Consider the following 24,753-nt stretch of genomic DNA (forward strand, 5'->3'; position numbering starts at 1 on the left):
AGAATACAAACAAAAAGCATACTAAAGAATAGATAGAAGGAAACCAGATCTCTTGCAAATGGGAAGGGTCCAGGAGACCGAGGGCAAGGGAGCAGGGGAAGGTGGAGATAAGTAGAGTTAAGATATGCCATGTACAGGAACCTTATAACCTCAGTGCACATAAACATTATATTTCATAAACATGAGCTAAGAATAATAATAACACAAGTGAAATGGGGAAAGGGAATTTAGAGGCAGAGGGAGGGAGGTGGGTGAGAAGGGAAAGGGGGTTAAAAAAGAAACAAGCTGTATTATGTACATGTATCCACTCCCCAAGATGAATATAAACTTCATGTACTGCAGACATGTACTAAAACAAAGCAAAACAGAACAAAACCCATCCAAATGTTTAGCCCCACTGTCAGTGCTGTTTACCCTCACCAACCACAAGGAAGAGCATGGAACTGCTCTGGGTAGGAGAAGCCATCAGACCTGGTTGCTCTAACATTTGCATTTCTGACTCTTAGCGCTAGGTAGAGCTGCTCTGATACATTAGCTCTCCAAGTCCCACAGTAATCGAGTAGATGATCATTGTTGCCTTCACTCAAACAGTTTAAGAAAACCGGACTGGAAGAATTGGGTCGGGACTATACAACTGCACACCACACATTTTCAAAATTTGACTACTTCTTTTTCTATCTAAGCTTATTTTTCTTTTGGGAAAGGGAAACCCTTTGCCATTTTATCCTATTAAATATAGTAAAATAAATGCCGAGACAGGAAGCATTTCACGCTGTGACTCAGAACAAGTTATTGCTGTGTGCAGAGTGGGAGGGTGCCATGATGCTCAGCCGAGCTCACGTAACATGCATCTCAGCCTTGGTCATCGTGCACCTTTGCAGTCAAAGCTACACGGAGCGGGGCGTGCGCAGCCTGCTGTGTCTTCTGTGGTTCCTGCACGAAGCACATGCCAGTCCATGGAAAATGTTCATGAAATATTTGTAATCTTTAAAATCATTTTGAAAAATCATCATTCACCCATTTTCACTAAATTCCAAGAAAAAGCATATTTAACTAGTGTAGCCTCAACATTTCTGCTTTGAAAAACTAAGGAATACTTTTTAACTTATCCTTTCTACAATTCATCTGCTGTTATTTCAGGCTTTATCTAGAACTTCTGAAATGTATCAGTGATCAAAAGCCCTCCCACTGTTATTCTTTAAGAAAAGTTACAATCACATGTTTTATTTTTAAATATATATGTTTAAATATTAAGCTGTGGATCTCCTTACCCTCAGGCTACAGATATGTTTTAATATGTCTGAAGTGATATTCTGAATTATCAAAAATACATTAAGTGAATATGAAAACCAGGAAAAAGATACTAGAAATAGGTAAAGATAGAGTGGACTACACTAGCCTATGCAATTTAGTCTGAGAGGTTCATGTTCTATTTCCACACAGAAGGCTACATTCTAAGAAAAATCAAATACATTTAAACAGTGTATTGCTATCAAAATCAGCTCCCTAAACCTGTTTTTGTTCATCGGTCCATGGTGTTCCAAGTAACTTTCTTATTCCTAATTGTTATTGTTAAATGATAAGAATAGATGCTGGATCATTTGCTACTTTTATCTCTTAGGTGAGGTTTTTGGCTTTTCTTTTTGATTAGCGGGTGTTTGCAGTACCCAGTGTTGACCTTCCATGTGGGGAGTTGGTACACGAGCATAGAACATCTTCCTTCTTTCCTCATCCCCTTCCCTGCTTCTGTCTCTCTTCCTTCATCTCTTGGTCCCTTTCCCAACTGAGAAAGTTCTATCCCACTACTTCCTATTATCTATCTTTTATTTTGCTGTTCACATCTTAGGTTTCTTAGATGAAACTTTTTAACCAGAATCCATCAATATGATTGTATGGGTTGTGTTTCTGAATTTACTGCTGACAAGTATTAATCTGAGAACTAAGAACTTTGTTCTAAACTCAGATTGGCTCACTGGTGTGTTCTAAGCACCTAGCACAATTGTATACTAGACACCCAATATATATTTGTTGAATTTTATGAGTAATTTTTCTAAAATAACACAATCTTTGAGGCAAAAAGAAGAAAGACTGTACTTGGGCTCAGACAACAACTATTTGTCAGGTGTACCACAGTAGCCATACATTTGAAAGATAAAAATAAAAACTAAATCATTCCTACCCAATTATCTGATGTAAATTATTCCAGATTGTCTCCTTTAGATAGAAGTCACAAATTTTTCTCCCAGGGTAACAATATTTTCTACGTAAATTCTTTGAAACTGAAATGTAACTTGAATTTTTGACATTATTTTGATAGAATGACTTGCTTCTTTTCCTCAGAGAAATCATTTTCATTTTCTGACACATAAATAAGCCCTGTGTTTTTGAGAGACACATCCCTCCCCACACATGCTCACACATCCTTAGTAGGTCATACTTTGCATGATCAGCCTATATGAAAAAAGTCCTTTCTGCCTCAGCTAAAACAATAGTATATGGCTTTTTCTTGCAGAGTATACAGCTAAAAAAGAAAGCAGTGAAGTCTCAGATCAGCCACAGCAACATCCCATGTGACTTTGTTAGAATTTAAAAGTTTAGGGTTCCACCTTAGACTTATTATGCCAAGCCTTGAGGGTGGGAAGTAGGTATCCCAATATGTTTAGAAACTGCTGGCACAAAGAACAGATGATGCTCTTGAAAAGAGTGCCTTTAGGTAGGAGCACAGTCATAAAACCTCTCAAGTTCAGTGAGATATGAAATACTCCACTACATTTTAGAAAAATTAAATGAATATTAACACTAGCATTCCTGTAAGTTCCTGGCACTCCTGGCTTCCCCAGATGTGTTGATTAAAATGCATGATTGACAAGATAAGGAAATAATTCTGTGTGTCTTCAGAGATATTATCAAAAATCACAGGGACATTTTCTCCCTTATTTCATTGCAAACAGGGGTAGTTACTTCTCTTGATTCTCTACCCAATGAGTACCAGCAGCAGCACTTTGTGTATTGCAGACACTGCATATCCATCCTTCCCAAAGGAGGTCAAGAAACATGGGGTGTTTGCTCATAGCTGCTTTCCCACCCTCTAAGTACATTCAGCTGCCAGCTAGGAAATGTTCCTGTTTTTTTTTCTCTGTAGATAGATCATTTCCAGAAGACAACTTTGCTCAGAATACATTGTAATTTTTCTTGTTTAAAATCTTAGGTCATAATTCAAGAAATAGAACATAAGATCAGCAGTATCACTGGACTGGAAGAACAAGCTCAGTCTTTTGCTCAATTTATTACCACTGGAGAATCTGCTCGAATCAAAGCCAAGTTGACACAGATAAGAAGATACTGGGAAGAACTCCGGGAACATGCACAGTGCCTGGAAGGAACAATCCTTGGGCATTTATCTCAGCAGCAAAAGTTCGAAGAGAATCTTAGAAAGGTAAGAAGGGGACAGTGCATGGTAAAATTACGTGTTTTACATGTGTTTACAGATACGTGCAATAAATACTCCACAAATAGTGCCATAAAGAAAAGGCAGGTGATGAGCAAATTGCATAAAGTTCTCAGTGATAACTAAATTCATAATTATTTATATGACACTTTTTGGGAGATACAAGAATGTCATTATATATTGTGTTCAGTTTAATGCTTAGTTTTCCTTTCAAATGGAACATACTGATTTCATATTTATTTAAATATACTTTATCATCACACTGAAAGTTACCCTTTAAAAGTAGGCCTGCTACTTGCTCAATAATATTTTTTGTTATTATATTCCCCCCACCATTTTTGTATGGCACCAATCTTTTTAGATCCAGCAATCTGTGTCTGAATTTGAAGATAAACTTGCTGATCCAATTAAAATATGTTCTTCAGCTACAGAGACATACAAAGTTCTCCAAGAACATATGGTAAGAGTATACTTCAACATTTCTGCTTATTTACCCACTCAAAAATTTGGTAACTCTTACTTGAAGAGAAAGCAGAGTAAATGTTTCTATGAGAATTGAAATTGGAAAGATTTTTATGTTTAGTTGAGGAAGTAAATAAAGTGAATTCACTTCATAAAACACAAGAAATGTAAGTATGCAAATAAGTTTCATTAAAAATCAAAAGAAGCAGGGTATTGTGCCACACGCCTATAATCCCAGCACTTGGGAAGCTGAGGCAGGAGGATCACTGCAAATTTGAGACCAGCCTGGGCTACAAAGTAAGTTCAAGACCAGCTTGAACTGCATAGTGAGACCCTGTCTCAAAAAGACAAAAAAAGTCAAAAAAGTACTTATTTAAAATATATTTCTCCTTTCATTAGATAAATATATTTCTCCTTTCATGTAATGTGTTCAGAGTATAGCTTTAATGAACTCTTTTACTTCTTGACAGCATTATAAAATTTAAATATACAAGAAAAAAACATGCATTGAAAATTTCAGATTTTAACCCACTACATTCAAATATGCAAAGAGCATGTCCTCAGCAGCTGTTTTCAATTCCAAGGGCTGTCTCTTTTATCTGGTTTTTGAAATGAGTATCACTGTGAGGCTTTGACAGGACAACAAACAGGAAGTTCTGGCAGAATTTTGGGAAAGAAGAAAATAGGGGTAATGAAGCACAAGGGGATAATAAAAATGGAATATATTAACAAAAATACATATATAATGTAATTTAATATGATTTAATATGTGTTATTTTAATATATATATGATCCCACTACATGTGTGTGAAGATATGTACATGTGTGCAGGAAAAGGGGCTTTGTGACCAAAACAAATGATCAGTAAAGGCACATCGGGAAAAGGAATGCGAATTATACTGTTTAGATATTTATAGTGAAGCCAGGCATGGTGGCGCATGGCAGTAATCCCAGCACTCAGGAGGCGGAGGCAGGGAGATGGTTGGGAGTTTGAGGCCAGCCTGGGTTACAATGTGAGCTCAAGGCCAGTGTGAACTGTATAGTGACACCTTGTCTCAAAAAGACAAAGAAAAAAAAAAAAGATATTTATACTGAAAATGCATTTTTCTTTCTCATGTCATTTTTAAACACAAAAAATGAAGAAATGTATGGAAATCAAATTTGATGACATTTATTTTACTATACAACTAAGTATAAAATAAAAGGAGAAAAACATTCTATTTTTTCTCAATATTTAGATTTTAGAATAAATATCTAGAAACAAGTGTTTTTTACATCTTGATTTTTCTCACCCTTAAAATGGAAAATACTAAAAAACAAAATCCATTTTGTAAGGTTAGGTACTACCGGTGACATCATGCATCTGCAGATTTTGTTTCTGAAGACTATGAAGATTAAATAAGTTAATACACATTAACCACATTCTGAGGCACCTTATTGTTATCATGGGTTCTTCACAGCAGCTATTTCAGCCATTAATTTTTCCACATTTTTTTGTAGAATTATACCTTCAGTCATGTAGCTTTTGTAAACTGAGTTTATAAATATTCATACATTTTGCATAAGATAAATTCTTTTTCATGAATGACCTGAATTGTTAAGGGAAAGTAGAAACTATTCAGAACTGCAGCAGGACCTTATTATTTGGGGAAAATCTCCCATCACATTTTTTATTTCCATATCCATGAGTAACTTTCTCTTTATTTTCCCTCTACCTCCCTGTAAATCATAGCAGAGAGATTTTTGGTACCATTGGTATGTATTGTGACTGATGTAAAATTTTGTGACGCTGGGTCTCAAAGGAAAACACTGGTCTCTGGGTTCATTGCTGTGCTTCTGTTGTAGGGTGGTCCCCCTCACCTATGGGTTGGCTGTCTGCATCCCACTTATCTGTGATCCACCTCAGGTCAAACACATTAAATGGAAAATTCCAGAAATAAATTATTCATAAGTTTTAAATGCCTTTTATGATAGCACGTTGCTCCAGTTGTTCAATTTGAGAATTGCTCATTGTTCTTGACTGAACTATATCCAAATATGTATGTATAGGAAACCTAGTATTGGTAGGGTCAGGTACTGTCTGTGACATCACGCATCTGCAGATTTTCTTGGAGCCTCTCTCCGGAGAATGAGTAACACTGCCTTGTTTCCTCTGTCCTCGTCTTAGGATCTCTGTCAGGCCCTGGAGTCTCTGAGCAGCACAGTCACCGCCTTTTCAGCCAGTGCCCGCAAGGTGGTGAACAGAGACTCCTGCACCCAGGAGGCCGCGGCTCTTCAGCAGCGATACGAAGGAGCGCTCCAGAGGGTGAAAGACAGACAGACCTTGCTGGAGAACCTGCTGGCCCACTGGCAGAGGTGAGCAGTGTACTCTCCCGAGTACTGCACAACAAAGTAGGAAATTCTGAGTGAAATATTCTTTCAGCAATGGGGATATAAAGTATGTGATTTTGTGTATCTGCATCAGGGAGATGTTAATCTTCACTGTTAGATGAAGATTCTTGAAAGTGGAAAAGATGTAAATGTGTCTTCGCATGTTACACAGATGTAAGCAAGGATAAGGGCATGTGTGAAAATGAAGGGATTTTGTACCTTCACATCTAGGAATGGCTTAATCAGCACTGGATTATTTATAATGATTTCTATTGTACCTTCCAACAAGATGAAAGGTCTCATCTTTTAGAGTGATGATTTTGAATAAAATTGCTTCATGTCTCTGCTTTCTTTAGGCTGGAGAAAGAACTGTCATCCTTTTTGACCTGGTTAGAGCGGTGTGAAGCAATAGCCAGTTCCCCAGAGACGGACATCTCTGCAGATAGAGTCAAAGTGGAAGGTGAACTTCAACTGGTACAGGCAAGTTTGAGGAGGTGTGAGGAAGGAAAATGATAGGCCTTTGCGATGGCTTCATTGTCTTTAAAATAAATAAAAATGCGCCTCATCTCTATCTGAAACTTCTTGCTTTGGTTTTGTAACCCCTGCTGCATCATTGAAGGTCCAAGTTTGAACCTTGAAAAGAGATCAACTTTGACCTGAGAGAACAATGAGAACTTTCTGGTGATCTGATCCTATGGTGTGTCAGAAAATCTTGTACCAGTGTCTGGCACTTGAGTAAAACCGAATGACCTGAAAGGAGAGTTGAGAGAAGAGTGAGCAGAAACAGAGGAAATGGGTTGACTGACTGTTAACCTTTAGAGCTGAAAGTAGGTAGGACCGCTCCACTTTTATCTTTATATGAAATTTGATAATAAAAAGGATTGGTTGGTTGGTTGATTGGCTGATTGATTAATTGATTACATTGCTGGGGCTCAAACCCAATGCCTTAAGCATGCTAGACAAGCACCCTACCGCTGAGCCACATTTCCAGCCAATTAAAGAATACTCTTAAGAGGAAAGAAGTACCATGTAGAAAGAAATTGAAAATGATGATCATTTCCAAGCACAATAAAAAGGGAATTAGCATAAACATGGATGAAGGTAGAAAGACAAAGATTACTAGTTTGTTATGTTCTTGAAGTAGCAAACTTTTTAAAGTAAAAAAACAATAATAATAAGTAGGTATTCTTGAAGCTGTAGAGTAACAGTAACTGATTTCTGGAAATTAATAAATGCAGTGATTCTACTGTGAAAATTGAATTGGCAAAATTACTGCTTAGATGGCATTTATTGTGTTACAGATTTATACCCCAACAGTTTTCATCAACTTTTGTAATAGGTTTAAGAAGAAACTAGGGTCTCCTTGTTTTTATAATCGCTTTTCTTAAAACCCCATTGGAGGTGTCTGTAGCCTCATCTTCAATTTTCTCCCTCTTTGACGCTGATAGTGTCCACACCCCTGGATGTCCACACCCCAGTTTTTCCAGTTTATGAAACATAGATTCTGCATTCATCTTCCAAAAAGTCACTTCTCCAAATTCTATCATGACTGCCAGAATGTACACTGAGCTACATCTCCAGCCTTTTTACTTTGAGACAGGCTCTCGCTAAGCTGCCTAGGTAGACTTCAAACTGCTGACCCCTCTGCTTCAGCCACCCGCCCCAGGAACTGGGATTACAGTGTGCACCACCGCTCCCACTCAGTCTGGTTCTTCCTTTCTGAAAAACACGTGCAAAGTGGTCCAAGAGAGGAAGTCACAGCTCCTTTCCTTAAAAGTGACAAAGCATAGACATAACATCTATGCTGTAAAACTTTCCTCCTCCATATGTCTGTGTAGAAACAAAGCAGATAAGAGAAACAGGACCCAGAGAGGGCCACAGGCTACCACTCCCCACATCCAAACAGGACATCAGCGGCTGAGCTGCACCGCACTGAGGGATGGCCGTGGCATGTACTTTCCCATTTTCCTGTGTTCTATTTGGCTTTTGGGGTCTTCCCTGTCTTTCACTGGCTTGGTACCACTTCCTCTGATACCTTTAGAGATTTTTCTGTGTCACACACACCCCTCACTAGAAAGGGAAAGAGAGCATTTGTACAGGCATCTAGTATCTGCCACGTCTCTCCTGCCATCTCACTTAACACCGTTTTATGTTGTTGCTTATGTGTTTAAGTTTTTATACTTTATTTCAAATGTGGTAAGAATCAGACTTTTATGTGTCTTCATAGCACCTAAGAGACGTAGGGTCTAACTCAATTTAAAAGCTAAGTACGGGGCTGGGGATTTAGCTCAGTGGCAAAAGTGCCTGCCTGGCAAGTGCAAGGTCATGAGTTCGGTTCCCGGTACCCAAGAAAAAACAAAAAAATAAATAAATAAATAAAAATAAAATAAAAGCTAAGTACTTCTGTTACACTTAAGTAAAATTAAGAGCTTTTCGGTTCTCCAGTTTGGCCAAATAGAATCTCTAAACCAAGAGGATCATTATGTTCCTGGTACCTAGAATTCCATCTCACTTATTTTTAGATACACATTGATTCTAGTCTGCAGTTTGTTTTTTTTTTTTGTTTTTTTTTTTTCAGTTCTCTTCACCTATTCACTCTCTTCATCCTGAAACAAATTCACAACTTCCAAATTTACCTAACTTTCAACACTCTACAGAAAACTCATTCAGGTTTCCATAGCATTTTAAAAATTGCATTAAAAATGAAGTGAACATTACACTGGGCATGGTGACCCAGGCCTGTAATCCCAGCTCTCAGGAGGCTGGGGCTGGAGGATCACTGAGAGTTTGAGACCAGCCTGGGATGCAAAGTGAGCTCAAGGCCAGCCTGAACTGCATAGTGAGACCCTGTCTCAAAAAGACAAAAGAAAAAAAAATGAGGTGAACATAGATGAAAACATCCAAATAAGTTGCTTATGACTGTAAGTGGATTTGTTCTTTGTTTCTTGTGTTTTTGTTTCCTATAATGTGCGTTTAACGTTTTGAAATAAAGATTATTTTGAAAATTCATAGAAGAAAGATCAAGTAGTTCATTTCTAAATCGAGTTGTGTAGACTCTCTTTGGGGCAATGAGTTCCATTCTGCAAGAATGTTCGGACAACGGCCCTTGCCTCCCCTGGCCTGACTCTTGAGTCCTGTTAGCTGAAGTCAGGCCCTACAGAGTGAACTCGTTTCTGTTCTGTTCTGCTTCCCTCAGGCCCTACAGAGTGAACTCGTTTCCCAGGCCTCCTCCTACAGCAACCTCTCACAGCTGAAGGAATCGCTGTTCTCAGTTGCTTCCCAAGATGACGTGAAAATGATGAAACTGCATTTGGAGCAGTTGGATGAGAGATGGAGGAATTTGCCACAGATAATTAGCAAAAGGTTAGCTCTAAAAAATCTTCTAATATTGGTCATTTATTTTTAAAGGGTGAGTGTAGATATGAAGGAAAAATAGTTTTGTTCATCTTTATTTCACTCCGTTGTTGTGGGAATGACTACCGAATGGGAGAAAACTACTTTATTTGTCATTTTTAAAATCAAGGTCCTCAAGAATGAGCATTGCCAATGATTCTCCATTCAAAACTTTAGCTGTACACCTAGGCCACATGATTACAGCAACTGAAGTATTAAAGAGTATAGACCTGCTACTGTTTGGAGTATTTATTACCTGAGCTGTTTGTGTACAGGAGAACAATGGTAACTAAAATTTTGCCTCACATGACATTTATCAACCAGAAGCATTTGATAAACATCAGCTACTTCACTTCATTCCAAGATAGATCTTGGAGGGAGCAAGTGACATTGTCATTATTATTATTATTGTTATTATTATTATTTTGTCTTTATGAGACATGTAGTTCTCGCTATGTAGTTCAGGCTCGCCTTGAGCTCACTTTGTAGCCAAGGCTGGTCTAGAACTCTAGAACAATGATCCTTCTGCTTCAGCCTCCTGAGTGCTGGGATTACAAGTATGCACCACCACACCCGGCTATTATTTTAAATAGAAGAGAAAATAGATTTACTCTTCATTAACTAGAAAATAGTTAGCAACCATAGTTCTCTAATTAAAAACATAGCTTGTTTTCTCTTTAAATTGGTATTGATTACCAATGAGATCTTGGATGAGCATTTGACCTTCCTGATTGTTTTAAATGTTCATTCACTTTGCAAATAAATACTAATGGAGTCTGTGAAATGAATACAGAATTCTTCTATGTGTGTGGATACTCTACTTTCGTGGAGCTGGTATTTATCCCAGGTTTATTCCTTCTTTTATTCAACCAATCAACAAATGTTTATTAGTACCGAACAAATGAGAGGTGAGCACAGAGCCATACAGGAACACAGTGAAGAGGGACATTGGAATAGGTCCAGGAAAAGACAGAGGCTTCTGATGCCAACTCTTGAATGATGGACAGTTTTCCCTAAGATAGAAATTTTGTCTAACTCTAGAAAGGAAAGTAAAGGACTTTTAAAGTGATGCAAATACGTGAAGACATTCAAAATATAACATATTCACATACAGATAATGTGTAGGTATCATAAGGATTAAAACATGGAAGTCAATTTAAAAACTAGGGCTCTAATAGGTAAAATTAAAATATGTTAATCAAAAATAAAAAATATAATAAAAGTGATAAAATTTTGCACTTGAAATACAAACCACTATAATTAATATTAATATTTGGCTAAGGTATTATTTTAATACTAGCTTTTGATTCTGATCTTCAATCACCTATTACTAATCAGGTAATTTATTAACTGCACAGCATGGATGGATCCCTGACCATAACCTGGACATCTTTCCGGGCACTGGAGACACAAAGTCCTTGCTCCTGTGGAATGGGGCGTGGGCAGGAAGAGGCAGGGGAGACAAACGTGTAATTAAACAAATGAGGGGATAAGGGTGCGTCAAGTGGTGTTAAGTACTATGAACATAGGGTGACCCGTCAGGGATAGCAGGGCAAGCCTTCTTTAGCCTGGGTACATGAGCAAGGCCTCTGAGAGGGCTGCACAGGGAGCAGGCCCAGGGAACTGCGGGACCAGCACACGGGGAGCGGAAGAGCCGAGGCTCCGGGAATGAGCTGTGCTGTCAGGCCACAGAGGGAGGCAGTGAGAGTGGGGTGCCGAGCTGTCAGATGAGGCCAGAGAAGTAGATGATATGGGACCCCTTGGGGAGCATGATCAGGATTTGGGGGCTTTGCTTTCCTGAGTGCAATACAGATTGCCCCAGTGTGACGCATGACAGGGAATGCTCTGATCCCATGACCTTCTCTGAATGAGCTCTTGAGTAGATGGTAAGGGGGCAGAGGTGGCAGGAAGGAAGCCAGCTTAGGAGCAGTTGGAGGCCAGGCTAGAGGTGGTGGTGGTGGGGGTGAGAATTGGGGGAGGAGCACCTGCCTTAGTTACTTTTCATCGCTGAGACACAGTACTTGACACTATTGACTTAAAGGGACAGAAGTCTTTGGAGGACTCAGTCCATACAGCAGGAAGGGCCCAGTGGGAAGGTCTGGAGAAGGACAGCTGTTCACATCATAGTGATGAGGAAGCAGGGCTGAAAGGAAGGAGCTGGGGCAGGAGACACGCAGTGCAGCCTTCCAAGTCCTGGCCTCATACCTGCCCCTACCAACCCATGCCCAACAGCAATCCCACTAGGAAGTCAAGTGCATGAATCTACTGATGACTATGACCCAGTCACACTCCAGAAGCCCCACCTCTGAACACGAGACTTTTGAAAGACTTCACAGACCTAGGCCGCAACAACACAGAAGCTATGTCCACAGCAGTGGAGGTGTTAAGGGGTGGGAAATGCAGAGATGGGATGTGCGGTTGAAGGGACAGACAGAGAAAGAATGACTCCTTGATCACCAGGGTGTATGAGGGTCATGCTAGCTTGGACAGGCGAGGTCATGAGAAAAACAGGTCTTAAGAAGCAGGAGCTATCAAGAGTTCTAGCTTGCTCCTGTGTATAACAGCATCAGTTTACTCCCGGAGTAAGTTTAAGTCCCAAAGTGTATCACTAATGCCTTGCGTTCACTAGTGGGGAATTTTAACTGTAGCACCTTTCTCCACGTAGGATTGATTTCCTCCAGTCTGTGGTTGCTGAGCACCGGCAATTTGATGAGCTGCTGCTCTCCTTTTCCTTGTGGATTAAGCAGTTTCTCAGTGAATTACAAACTACATCTGAGATCAGCGTAATGGACCATCAAGTGACTCTGACTCAGCACAAGGTGAAGTAATTGTTTAAGACTGAAGACGCAGTTATTTACAAGAGAGGGCTCCTGAATTACAGAGGGGTACAACATTTTTAAAGCACTTGGCAGCAATTTAACTTTTTATTCATATGAAAATATTTTAATAAGTGAGCATGTGGGTCCTGACAGTGTGTTATACAGATGAATTAGGCAGACAAAACCACTTCAGATAAGATAGGTGAACTGAACTTAGAAATTGTTTTTTCATAGTAAAGCAAATGATGTCTAGCATAAAGTAAAAGAATGTCCACTTTTAAACTTTCCAGCTTCTTTTGTTCTGATACTAAAAATTAATACACAATTCCATTGCTTTAATGATGTGGTTTATCTGAAGTATTATTTAGCTTGAAAGTGATATAAACTTCATGACTTATTTCCCTTATTAATAAATTAATTGTGAAATTATGCATGCTATCTATCCTGGCACCAAAAAAAATTCCAAAAATCAGATAATGATCAGCAAGCACTGAGAGAATAGTTTATAATAACATTTAATAATAAAACATTTAGAATTTATTCAGCATCTAGTCTATGCGAGGTTTGCTAATTGACTTTATGAAGCCAAAAGCACTTCCTTCTATCTTCAGGACAGGAGACAGTTTCACAGTTTGGAGGAAGGCAACCAACTCCCCAAGTTAGGCTCTTACCCTCCAAAGAGCCTGGGAAACTAAGGTGCTATCTTCCAAGATAATTACATTTCGAAAGGATGGCACCCAGGTCCTTGAATAAGGCAATCCTGGGTTGTGAAATAGGCCAGAAGCTTTAAAAAGATGCACTTCTCCAAAGGGCAGAGGAGTATATGATAAGTTTTCTAGAGTAAAATCTCAAAACCAGAGGAAATAAGGGACCTGAAGAAGATAAATAAAGCTTAGTAGTCAAACTGAGGTCATCTGTGTAGCCACTGTGGTTAAAATTAAGAGAGGTGACTTGCCAGGCGTGGTGGCACACGCCTGTAATCCCAGCACTCGGGAGGCTGAGGCAGGAGGATTGTTGTGAGTTCAAGGCCAGTGTGGGCTACTGAATGAGCGCAAGGTCAGTCTGAACTGCACAGCAAGACCCTGCCTCAAAAAGACAAAAAAAAAAAAAAATTAAGAGAGGTGATAATGTTTCTTTAAAGGGAACCATGTTAAGACTGTTAGCAGTTTTCAGCTAGATTTTAAAAGTAATTTATTGTGAGCTAGTCAGATTTCTTTGGAGTTTTTTTGTTTTTTTGAGACAGGATGTAGTTTTGAACTCTATGACAGCTTCAAATTCATTATGCAGCCCAGGCTGGCCTCAAACTCAAGATCCCCCTGCCTCAGCCTCCTGAGTGGTAGGATTACAGGCTGTGCTATCACATTAGGAATAGTCCTATTTCTTGTACAGCTGGCTCACATAAAATGCAATTCTGTTTGTCTGTAACCAACTCAGGATTGTGTTTTAAATGGAATGTATAGACCAGCAAAATGGAAAATATTATGACTATTTCTAAATGCTTCACTGTGGATGACTTTTGATACTAGATGGTCCCAGGCACTGGAATACATCTTGACATCACACAGCCTGCGGGTATCTGTGTCATCAGCCGAGGTGCACCTGGGAATCAGTAATTCCTTTTTTCTTTTCAGGACCACGAGGCAGAAATAGAGAGCAAAAAGAGAGAATTGCAGAGTCTGCAGGGCCACTTGGCGAAGCTGGGCTCTCTGGGCCGAGCGGAAGACCTCCACCTCCTCCAGGGCAAGGCAGAGGACTGCTTCCAGCTCTTTGAGGAGGCCACCCAGGTGGTGGAGAGGCGGCAGCTTGCCCTGTCCCAGCTGACAGAATTCTTACAGCGCCAGGGCTCTCTCTCTGCAGTGCTCCGCCGGCTGAGGCAAGCAGTGGAAGCGACAAGCAGCATGAGTAAGAAGCAGTCGGACTTGCTAGGAAAGGACCTGAATGGTGCCGTTCAAGATGTCAAGACCTTAGAATCCACTGCCATCGGTCTCGACGGCCTCCTCACCAAAGCCCAGTATCATCTGAGAAGCGGGCAGGCCGAGCCCAGGACGTCCTGCAGAGCTGTGGCGGATCAGCTCTGCTTAGAACTAGAGAAGATCCAGAACCTTCTGGGAACCAAGCAGAGTGAGGCAGATGCCCTGGCCCTGCTGAAGAAAGCATTCCACGCGCAGGGAGAGGAGCTGCTGCGGAGCATGGAGGACATCGAGGAACGGGCTGACAGAGAGCGACTGAAGGCACCCACCCGCCAGGCGCTTCAGCAGAGGTCGGGAAACCCCGGGAAGCCAGTTTGCTTTTTATGTTCTCAAGTTTATCTTCAGTGCAAAGTTTTAAGAGTGCTAAAGGGAGTGGCTTCTTTTTTTCTTAAATATTTTGAAGATACAGTTAATGATTAATTTGACACCCTCCAGAAGTGCTATGCATTTTTTGGCTTTCTCGAGGGATTTTCTGAGATCTTGTTCACAGGACAGTACATAGACCACACCGCCTGTTTGAGAACGATTGTTTTACGGTAACGGAAAACACTCGTCTTCTGTAGGAAGAACAAAAGCACAGACTGGTTAGACAGGTAGTTCTGGCAGTAAAAATATCAAGGAATTCCTCCCTGCCTCAGCTGGGTAAAGACTGGAGCATGGTGGCATGCTCACTGGACGAGAATCCGTGGCAGGTGGCAGGGGAGAGGAAATGCGGTGAATGGTTCTCTCTCTTTCAGAGGCGCTCTGAAAGGTAGTGAGCAGTCGTCTGAGATCTATGTTCACTCATTTAAAGTGAAGCCAGTGGACTTGGAGGAGCGGTTCTGCTCATCTTTCATGTCTGCAAAGAGGTGCAGAGAAGGCAGGGAATGTGTAAAAGCAGAGCTGAAAGTTTGTCAGTTGAGTTCAGTAGAAAAGGGGTCAAGAGTTGACTCCCTTATTAATATTTTTTTCCAGCACTGGAGATTGAATCCAGGGTCTTCTCACTGAGTTAACTCCCCAGCCCTTTGTTATTTTCTCTATTTTGAGACAAGACCTCACTAAGGAGCTAAGTTGCCCAAACTGGACTTGAAATCCCTATCCTCCTATTTCCCCGCACTGCTGCAATCACGGACATAGGTGCATGCCGCCGTGCGTGGCTTCCCTTATAAACTGCCAAGTAATTTTCCCCCTAACATGACAGGCTTCCTTTCAGTCCTCTTTGTGCCTGTTAACAGGACCTTGCCCCCATCTCGTGGTGCAGAGACACAATTTAAATGTTCTTGTCCCTGCCAAGACCGTTGCTGTCCCTTTTTAGCCAGATTCAAACACGAGGCCCAAGAAGTAAGAAGGCGGCAATGGTGGTAATATCAGGCTATAGCCTTAACTCCTGAGGTTACAGTTCTTATGAGCAGGAAGCTTTCTGACTAGTTTAACAATAGATTTCCAAAAGAGAGTAAGCCTGTGGAGTAAGGAGATAGCAAGGTAGCCAGTGTCACCCACTCAGAAGTCTGTAGCAGCTTTGGTGCTTTGGCGCTGTGTGACCCGCTCTGGCCAGCTCAGGACAAGGAAACAGGACACCCTAGAACTGCCAGTGAAGACACCTAGGCTGGGCTCCACTCACCAAAGGTGCCTGCTGGCTGAGAAAATACTTCAGTGATTTGATGAGTTTGTTAAGGCCCTGCCATTGTAAAATGGAGACAAGGACAACACCTGCCCACAGCTACTTTATTTGGGAATAAATGGGATAATATATATGTCAGTGGTTACCTGCAAAAAGAATCACTGTTTTACAGCTATGCAAATATGCACAGATTGAGGACAAGAAAGCAGTTTTTCTTCATGGTAATATTTTCAGTAGTGTAGGTAATTAAAGATTTTAAAATAGATTTTTTTAGAGCTCAGTAAAGCTATTTCTATCTTGCAAAAAATAACTGTGATCTTTAAGTATGATCATTTCATGGATTGGACCTCATGACAGAAGTTTTTCGCACAAATTATCTTACAATAAAAATTCACCTACTCGGTGTCCAAAGTTAGTCTTAATCTTAAAAGTTTTACACTATCAAAGCAAAAGGGAAAGAGAATATAAGCTTAACAGAAGATTCAGAGTGTGTAGTAAGGATGATGGGCAGTGTTTTCTGCAGTATAGCCCGAATCAGCCTGCAAAACTAAAGGAATCTTTATCAATTGGTATACATCCATTGCTGCGTTGAAAGTTTTTCTAGCCATTTGAATTTGTTTCCTACACTTATCCTGTTATTATGGAGAAAGGAAATGTTGTACTTCACTACCTTTAGTAATTTAACAGTCATAGCATTTTAATTCACAGGTTGAGAGTCTTTAATCAGCTAGAAGATGAACTGAATTCTCATGAGCATGAGCTGTGCTGGTTGAAAGACAAAGCTAAACAAATTGCACAGAAAGATGTGGCTTTTGCTCCTGAAGTTGACAAGGAGATAAACCGCTTGGAAGTCACCTGGAACGATACCAAAAGACTGATTCATGAAAAGTAAGTCAGAAATGTCCCACTTTTGTCTGTAACTTCCTATTAATTTTGTCACATTAGGCCATTGGCTGTTGATTTGCAAGTTGTGGTTCAAAACATACTTTATGTTATGCACAATGTTTTTGAAATAAAATCAAATAGATATTGTATACTGTTGACTATTAATATAGTCAAACTTTATTCCATGTAATTATTCTCTGACATGTGACTTAAAGGTTGCAGTGTTAATTACAAAAAATATGAATTTATTCAATCATTGGCCTAATATACTTAGACTATTTCCATATTTAATATTTAGACTATTTTAGACTATTTAGACATTTTAATATTTAGACTATTTAGACTATTTCCATATTTTCTCTATTATAAATAATTGTATGTAAATATTATAATTCTACCTAAACATTAGTGCACACAGATCTGTTTCTAGGAAAAACATCCTTACATGTAGAACTGCTTCCTCAAAGGTACTTTATTTCTATGGACAAAACCTACTTATTTTGATAATTTTCAGTGGACTCACAATCAGTGAAAATTCATTACATTGTGATGACAGAGAAAAACCACATACGTATTTGAACTGTTGAGTTGTGTTTTTGTTTGCTTATTCTTTGCTTTGTTGTTGCTTTTGTTTCTTGCCCCTAACATATGCCATTGTGAAATAACTAAAATCGCATGAAAAAAATAGTTTAAGACAACAAAACCTCTGGGTAATTCCTCTGAGTCTGAGCTGTCAAGAACATGTATTGCTTCTTCTTTGCCATTAAGTGTACAGATTTTGTTTTGATGCTTGTGTGTTCATAAAAAACAATTTGGACATTTGTATAAAGTGCACTTACAGCAACATCATTTTTCCCTAAGTAGAGAGAAATAAGGTTTTCTCTTGGGTCTACCATCCATCTCTGAACGCAGTCGTGTAGCGGTGTATCAGGCCCAGTCACAGCGAATGAGGGTTTTCCCTTAAGGGCACATGACTGGAAATGATGATTTCCTTTAATCATTACAGCCAAGGCCAGTGCTGTGGACTAATTGACTTAATGAGAGAATACCAGAACTTGAAGTCAGCAGTCTCTAAAGTCCTAGAAAATGCCAGCAGTGTCATTGTAACCAGAACTACTGTAAAGGATCAGGAGGATCTGAAGTGGGCTTTGTCCAAGGTAAAATTCAAGGTGCATCTGTTTTAGCAGACTAGAATGTGTGTTTTCACTCACTGAGTAATTCTCTGCACAGACACTTTCATCAGTTCTTTTATTTTTTTATTTTTATTTTTTTTTGGTTTTTCTCCGGTACCGGGAACCAAACTCACGACCTTGCGCTTGCCAGGCAGGCGCTTTTGCCGCTGAGCTAAATCCCCAGCCCCCTCATCAGTTCTTTTAGATGTGGGCAATTCCTGTGAATCACTCAAAATTGTCTAGGAGTTCTGATACTCTAGGATTTTAGTAATTCCAAAAGTTATATGTGTATGTATTACATATGCATTTAGATATGTATTAATTAATACAGTTAACTAATATTATTAAATTCTGCCTAAAGTCAACTGTTCATTAAATTTCTTAATGGCTGATGGTTTTAAACTTTTGACTTAGCACTGATTGTCTTACTGATTAAGGACATATTTATGTCCACAGCATGAAACTGCCAAGAATGAAATGAACTGCAAGCAGAAAGAACTGGACAGTTTTACCAGTAAAGGCAAACACTTGTTATCAGAGCTGAAAAAGATCCACAGCAGTGACTTCAGCTTGGTGAAGACAGACATGGAGAGCACTGTGGACAAGTGGCTGGATGTGAGAGCGCCCTCTGGAGGACATTTCCTTGGGAACACTTTAAACAGTCAATTCCTCAGCCATGCTGTAGCGCAGAGGGTTATTCACGAGGGTGTGAATTCCATTGTGAACGCTCAGTGTAACTGCAAAATGATGCTCAATAAAATCAGCATTCACATAAAATTAGAAATAGGAAAAAGAATGACTTACCTATTTTGTCAAAACTTGTTGGCAGACTTCTAGATTTACATTTGGTTGCTTCAGTCCTAACAAATCACAACTCAAGTGTTTATCTTTCCAAAACTCTAGAATTATGGGTAAAATAGAGTAATTTATAGACATCCCACAGAATATTAAATTGTAAAATATATCAATTTAAAGTAATAAGGCTGTAGTTTTGTGTTGAAAAACATCAGACTTGTTTATATTCTTGTGTTTTAATTCTTGGTCACTTACTACTTATGTGACCATAAAACAAGTCATTTGATCTTCCTGAAAGTCAACACATCTGCTTGTAAATATTTGTACTTTACCTTTCAGCTCAAAAGCCCGGTGATTTTGTCCAGATATTCTCAATGTCTAGATTCACAATTTTATCATAAGATGGAATCCCTTACTTAGTAAGCTTTAGTAAGCTAAATTTGCTAAGTTAGTCTGTGAGATTTTTATAATAAATTCATATAATTTGGGGACTTCAAAGATCTCATATGCTTCTGTTATAGAGACCATTTTTATAGAAGAAGTAATAAGCAATAATAATTTCAATAAGCAAAGTGTGTTGCTTCCTTATGTATTTACTTGTGTTGTAAATATGCCCATATCTAATTAATGCTCATTCTTAAACCTCAGCATTACAAATAAAAGTGTTTATTGTGCTACTTTGAAAAATAAATACAGTACTGCCCTAGATGAGCCTCCATCCCCTAGAATCAATTTAGCCTTACAATGAGTTATATTCTGTGCACTATTTTTGTCATTAGAATCCCAGCATACAAAAGGAAAGTCTAATGTTTCAGAAATTTAAACCGCTGTGTGTTTGCTAACATTTATGTGAACTGGGAGTATTAATTAACCCTCAGTAATTTTATAAAACTTTGTCATTCAAATCTAATTTTCTAATCAGTAAGCATTGGGGAGAATGAACACTTTAAGCTGCATACTGTCAATGGCATGACTTCTGTTTTATATCCCAGGTATCAGAGAAAATGGAAGAAAACCTGGAAAAGCTGAGAATGAGCCTGTCCCTTTGGGATGATGTACTTTCAAGTAAAGATGAAATCGATGGATGGTCAAACAACTCCCTTCCCCAGCTGGCTGAAAACATCAGCAACCTAAGCAACAGCCTCCGAGCTGAAGAATTCCTTAAAGAATTTGAGGTAACTGACGATGCCTGCATCTGGAGCTGGGGGGATATTGTGCCCTAGAATATGAAAAAATTGTGTCTGTTTTCAAATTCATCCTATTCAAAGATACACAGAGGTATTCCAAAACTCTAAACTATCTTCTACTATCTACTCAAACTTTGATTAGGCTCTGGTTAAATGTTTTGGCCTTTTTATTGTGTCTTACTGGAGGCTTTTACCTGAAGTTGTAGTAGAAAAATAAGAGTGTATGAAATACATACTTTTCCCCATTCTTATCAGAATGTGGCACTCTCCCATTTGAAAATCAAATTGGAAGTGTTTTTAATTTAGTAGTATTTAATATTTATTTTTCTCCATTCCAAAATAAATCTATCAAATATTTAAAATATACCTTATTGTTTGCTACTAGGTTCTTCCATTTCAGAAATGAAAGAAAATTGGAGATTGTATTGTCACAGGTTTCCAAGAAAAGTTTTTGATCTCCTATAGCATTAGTCACCAGTTTCTTTTATACTCCTTTTATTCTCATTGATTGCACCCATTTATTTATTCATCAAATTCTTAATGAATTCATACATTACAGGAGAAATTTTAGACACTGAATATACAGTAGTAAGACAGACAGCATCTCTACCTTTATGGAATTTATATTGTTTATATCACAACATACGTTATACATAAAATGGCAAGTGGTAATTGGGCTATGCTGGAAATTAACAGGATAAGAAGTAGAGGGAAGAGAGATATGCATTTCCCAAGGCGTATGACTATATTCTTCCTGAGAACAGAGACGGTTTACACTGCGTCTTCTGGTACACAGTGCCTGGTAATCAAAAGTTGATTGATGAATGAATGAATGACTAGTCTGAAAACAGGTGGATGAACTATATCACCTAAATATCTACTGGTTTTTGAGGCCTATAACATTTAAGAGATTTTATAATCTAATTCCAATTTCTAAAGGCGTTCAAAACAAAAGGAAATGGTCCAGACTCAAAAGACAGTCAGGAGTGACAGGTACTGTGGTGCCTTTAGTTGTTATGGTTGATGCTGTTATGATGTCACTGTTGATAAACAGCCCAGCTCTTAGTGGCTTGAATGGATCGTGCTTATACCAGCTCAGAGATGGTTACATTTTCTGGAGTGCCATAAGCAAGTGTTAGCACTATCATTATTATAAGTTAAACTGTAAATAAATAAACAATGAGGTAGCTTTGCTTGGTGGCTAAAGCACCCAAGTTTCCATTCTCAGCATCTCAAAATAAATAAAAACCAAAAAGTAAAATCCTCAAAATTCATCATTCTTAATTATTACTCGGCACAATACTATCATGCAGGCCCCAGGGCTACTGACATCTGTTAAGTCTGTACCACGGACAGTGAGGACACTGTGGAATGGTGGGCCACTGTGTGGCCTCCAGCCCCATGGGCAGTGATGTGATGTCATAGCTGAAAGTGCTGTAAATGCTGCAGCAGTCATTAGGGAAGAGACGTAGTTATCAAACCAGCCTATGACTATTGACCTCAGAAAGCCAGGGAGCCAGGATCCCTCAGCACCACATTCAATGTGACGAGGTTCAGCCCCCAGGAGGGGGGTCTTTTGTTTACTAACTTTGCGACACACCTGATGATGTTGGTGCTCTGGAACCAATCCGGTGCCTGGCATCCCATCCTCCCCTTGAAACAGAGCAGTGCATGAGTGTAGCTCAGGTGATAAGGCCTGGCAGTTTTGCATTTTAGCATGTAAAGTAAATTGTTTTCTGAATTCAAGGCATCAGGAACTTTGTGTCTACAAAGCACCAAAATATTTTTAAAATAAAATGCACAGTTTATTTCATGTTTCCTTGTAGCTTCAACTAACTGATAAAATTCATAGGCACCCATGTTCAATAACGTTTCTTTAAGTAGAACCATCTGATTTTAATGAAAGAGACAACCATTTGAGGACAGTCTTTGTGTGTTAAAAATGACAAAATACCAGTCGTGCCTCAATTTCCCAATTGTTTTGGTTTCTCCCTGAATTGCCTATAAATTTTTCTTCGAATTGATTCTTATGTATTGCATATTGTCCGCAGTCGTTAGGCTTCCCTGATGTGTATTTGCTTGGAAATGCTTTGAAATGAATTTAGTGCTGCTATGGGAACTGGTCATAGCACTGCTAATGCGTAAATGACAGCCTGCTGGAAATCCCCGCTGACGCCAAGCTTTTGGTTGGTGTTTAATTTTTTCCAGGATCTTTCTTCTAATAAAAGAGGGTGGAAAGAAAGTAAGTTCCACATACTCCCTCACATTCCAAGTGAATGTTAAATGCAATATTTTCCGCATTTATAAAGAATAACACCCCTCATAAAATGAAACAGACTCTTTCATACACTGGCTTAAACTCTGTACCTTGACAGTTAGCTCTTACAACTATGAAAGGCCAAGGACATCATGTCAGTGTTTCTGATTAGTGATACATTTCCCCTTTGCTTTTATTTTGCTAGTCTGAAGTTAAAAACAAAGCATTGAAATTGGAAGAACTTCATTCCAAAGTTAGCAATCTTAAAGAATTAACTAAGAATCTGGAAACACCACCAGATCTTCAGGTAAGACCTCAGTTTTGTAATTAATACCATACATTGAGTTCTCTCTTACTCTCTGTCTCCCTCTCTCTCTCTCAACAATGATACCTATCATTGTTATCATCATCAAAACCCTCACAAAGCGTATGGGCTTTATCATACACTGGAGCTAAATATCAACATCTGTACAATTTTTTGTACACTATAGTACTAATAGCATGTTTATAATCCAAACACTATAATAAGAATAGTTACTGTCTCCTTACTGAATTTTGGGAGCATGATCAGCTTGTTTCATGGACCTTCTTGTCTAGACAGGGACAGAAATCCTGTTTCCCTGATGTTCTTATTGGTATTTTCCTGATTCACTGACTCAGTAAATGGGTTGGGAGGGACCGTCACTGAAAATTTTCCCTTTTCAACCCTTGAGAGGGCACAAATTCCCAGGACCATTGAGGTAGGACACAGGGGCAGGGCCGGCCCAGAGACCTGGGCGGCTTCAGCACCTGAGTCCTCAAAGAATCCTGTGTGGGGGTCTCCTTTGGCTGCCAGCCCCTTGGCTACTGACTGAGGACTCTGAAGCACCATTTGACCTTTTATTTGTTACTCCTCTTGTGGATTTTCCCCACATAGTCTTTCTTCTTGTTGTGCCTTTATTTTTGACTTGTTTCCCATTAATCAATCAAACCATCTTGCAAGCACGCTTTTGCTCTGACCTGAGTCTGTGCCCGCATCACTGCATACCTTAGGTGGCCCACACGTGTGTACTGGAATATTAGAAGTTCTACCGGAAGCCAAAAGCAAAGCGGGTGCTATTCATATGCAGAATTAGGAAGGGAGAGTGGACTACTGCAGGGCAAAGAAGAAACCAGGGTGTGGAGAACAAGCTAGTGCTGTGTTCTAGTCTCTCCCCTGCCTTGATCTGTCTCAGTCTCTGTGTCTCTGGCTCTGGCTTTCTCTCTGTTTCTCTCTCTGTCTCTCACACACACACACACACACACACACACACACACACACACACACACACGTACCTATCAAGGCACAGGTGTGGGTGATTCAGTTTACTTCAAGCCTAAGCAGAAGGGTTTAGCGGCACTACCTGGAAAACATGGCCTGTGTCTCCTGCAGTTGGCAGACGCCAGAGTCTAGTCTCTTCCCCGCTGCCAGACCGGGCGGCTAACAACTCCTCGGTTTGCCAAAGGGAGAAGTGATGATTTGGTGTGCACTGCCTCTCAGAGTTAGTTGTGGGGTGAATGCCAGAGCATGGCTGCCAGCCCAGAAGTGAGTCACAAGAGGAAAGGAACGGAGACCACCGAGAGAGGACATCTAGACTCTGCAAAGAAGGCTGTCTGGGTAAGCAGGCCTCAGCAGTGAGGACTGGCAGAGACACCTACAGGCTGAGGAAGGAGGAAGTACAGAGGCAAAACAGTGTAGTAGCTCAGGTAGGGAAGTCAGCAGGAGGTCCTACATGAGGGGAGTCTCAGAAAAGCACACAGAGCTAGGCCCTTGAGAGGAGCATACGTGAAATTCAGGTGCCACCTCGTAGCACACGGCACACAGTTCAGAGCCTCTTACACACCTGCTGCCAGTGCAAATCTTTGAGAGAAAACACTGTACAAGGTGGAGAAACAGAAGTCAGTGAAACAAGTGGGGAAATAGAAGTAAAATGAAGAAAGAGAAGAGGAAGACATTAGCCCGCTTCTCCACAGTGGGCTTCCTGCATGCAGCAGGACTAGGAAAAACCCTTAACTTTCAGTGCAAAACTTGGATTGACAAATATACCTGAATCTTTGAATTGTGGAACTGAAAATGTTTTGCAACTTACAGTGACTGTAAATCCTTTTATTAACTATGGGGCTGGAAAAATCACCTCTTCTGAAATGCCAGCCCAACAGGAAAAAGCATCTAGCCCTGCTGAATGGTTCATACAAAAATAAAATTGCTTTACCATAAAGGCTTAGTGGTGTTTATCCCAAGAGGAGGTTACTTCTGCACAGAGAATGTATGGGTGTTCCTCAGATTAGAGAATAGAGTTCTGGTCACCTCCTGTCCTCAGGAGCTCCATGTAGCTCTAGTTATGATTTTAGATGTGATCTCACGTATTCCCTAGAG

At 39.7% G+C, this 24,753-nt stretch overlaps 1 protein-coding gene across 3 annotated transcripts in view; it reads left to right on the forward strand.

Annotated features, from left to right (window-relative positions):
- Positions 1-24,753, forward strand: part of Syne1 (spectrin repeat containing, nuclear envelope 1) — a gene marked incomplete in the record, with an annotated part of 442,886 nt that overhangs the window by 182,628 nt on the left and 235,505 nt on the right. For all 3 annotated transcript variants that reach the window (XM_013517312.1, XM_013517313.1, XM_013517314.1), the window contains 12 exon segments: positions 3,209-3,436; positions 3,810-3,908; positions 6,078-6,265; positions 6,637-6,760; positions 9,477-9,643; positions 12,339-12,492; positions 14,124-14,752; positions 16,771-16,950; positions 17,954-18,104; positions 18,576-18,734; positions 19,907-20,089; positions 22,564-22,665. In XM_013517312.1, the coding sequence (XP_013372766.1) occupies positions 3,209-3,436; positions 3,810-3,908; positions 6,078-6,265; positions 6,637-6,760; positions 9,477-9,643; positions 12,339-12,492; positions 14,124-14,752; positions 16,771-16,950; positions 17,954-18,104; positions 18,576-18,734; positions 19,907-20,089; positions 22,564-22,665 (2,364 nt within the window).

Source organism: Chinchilla lanigera, unplaced genomic scaffold (assembly GCF_000276665.1).
Source record: "Chinchilla lanigera isolate Chin_1 unplaced genomic scaffold, ChiLan1.0 scaffold00038, whole genome shotgun sequence".
NCBI classification, from domain to species: domain Eukaryota; kingdom Metazoa; phylum Chordata; class Mammalia; order Rodentia; family Chinchillidae; genus Chinchilla; species Chinchilla lanigera.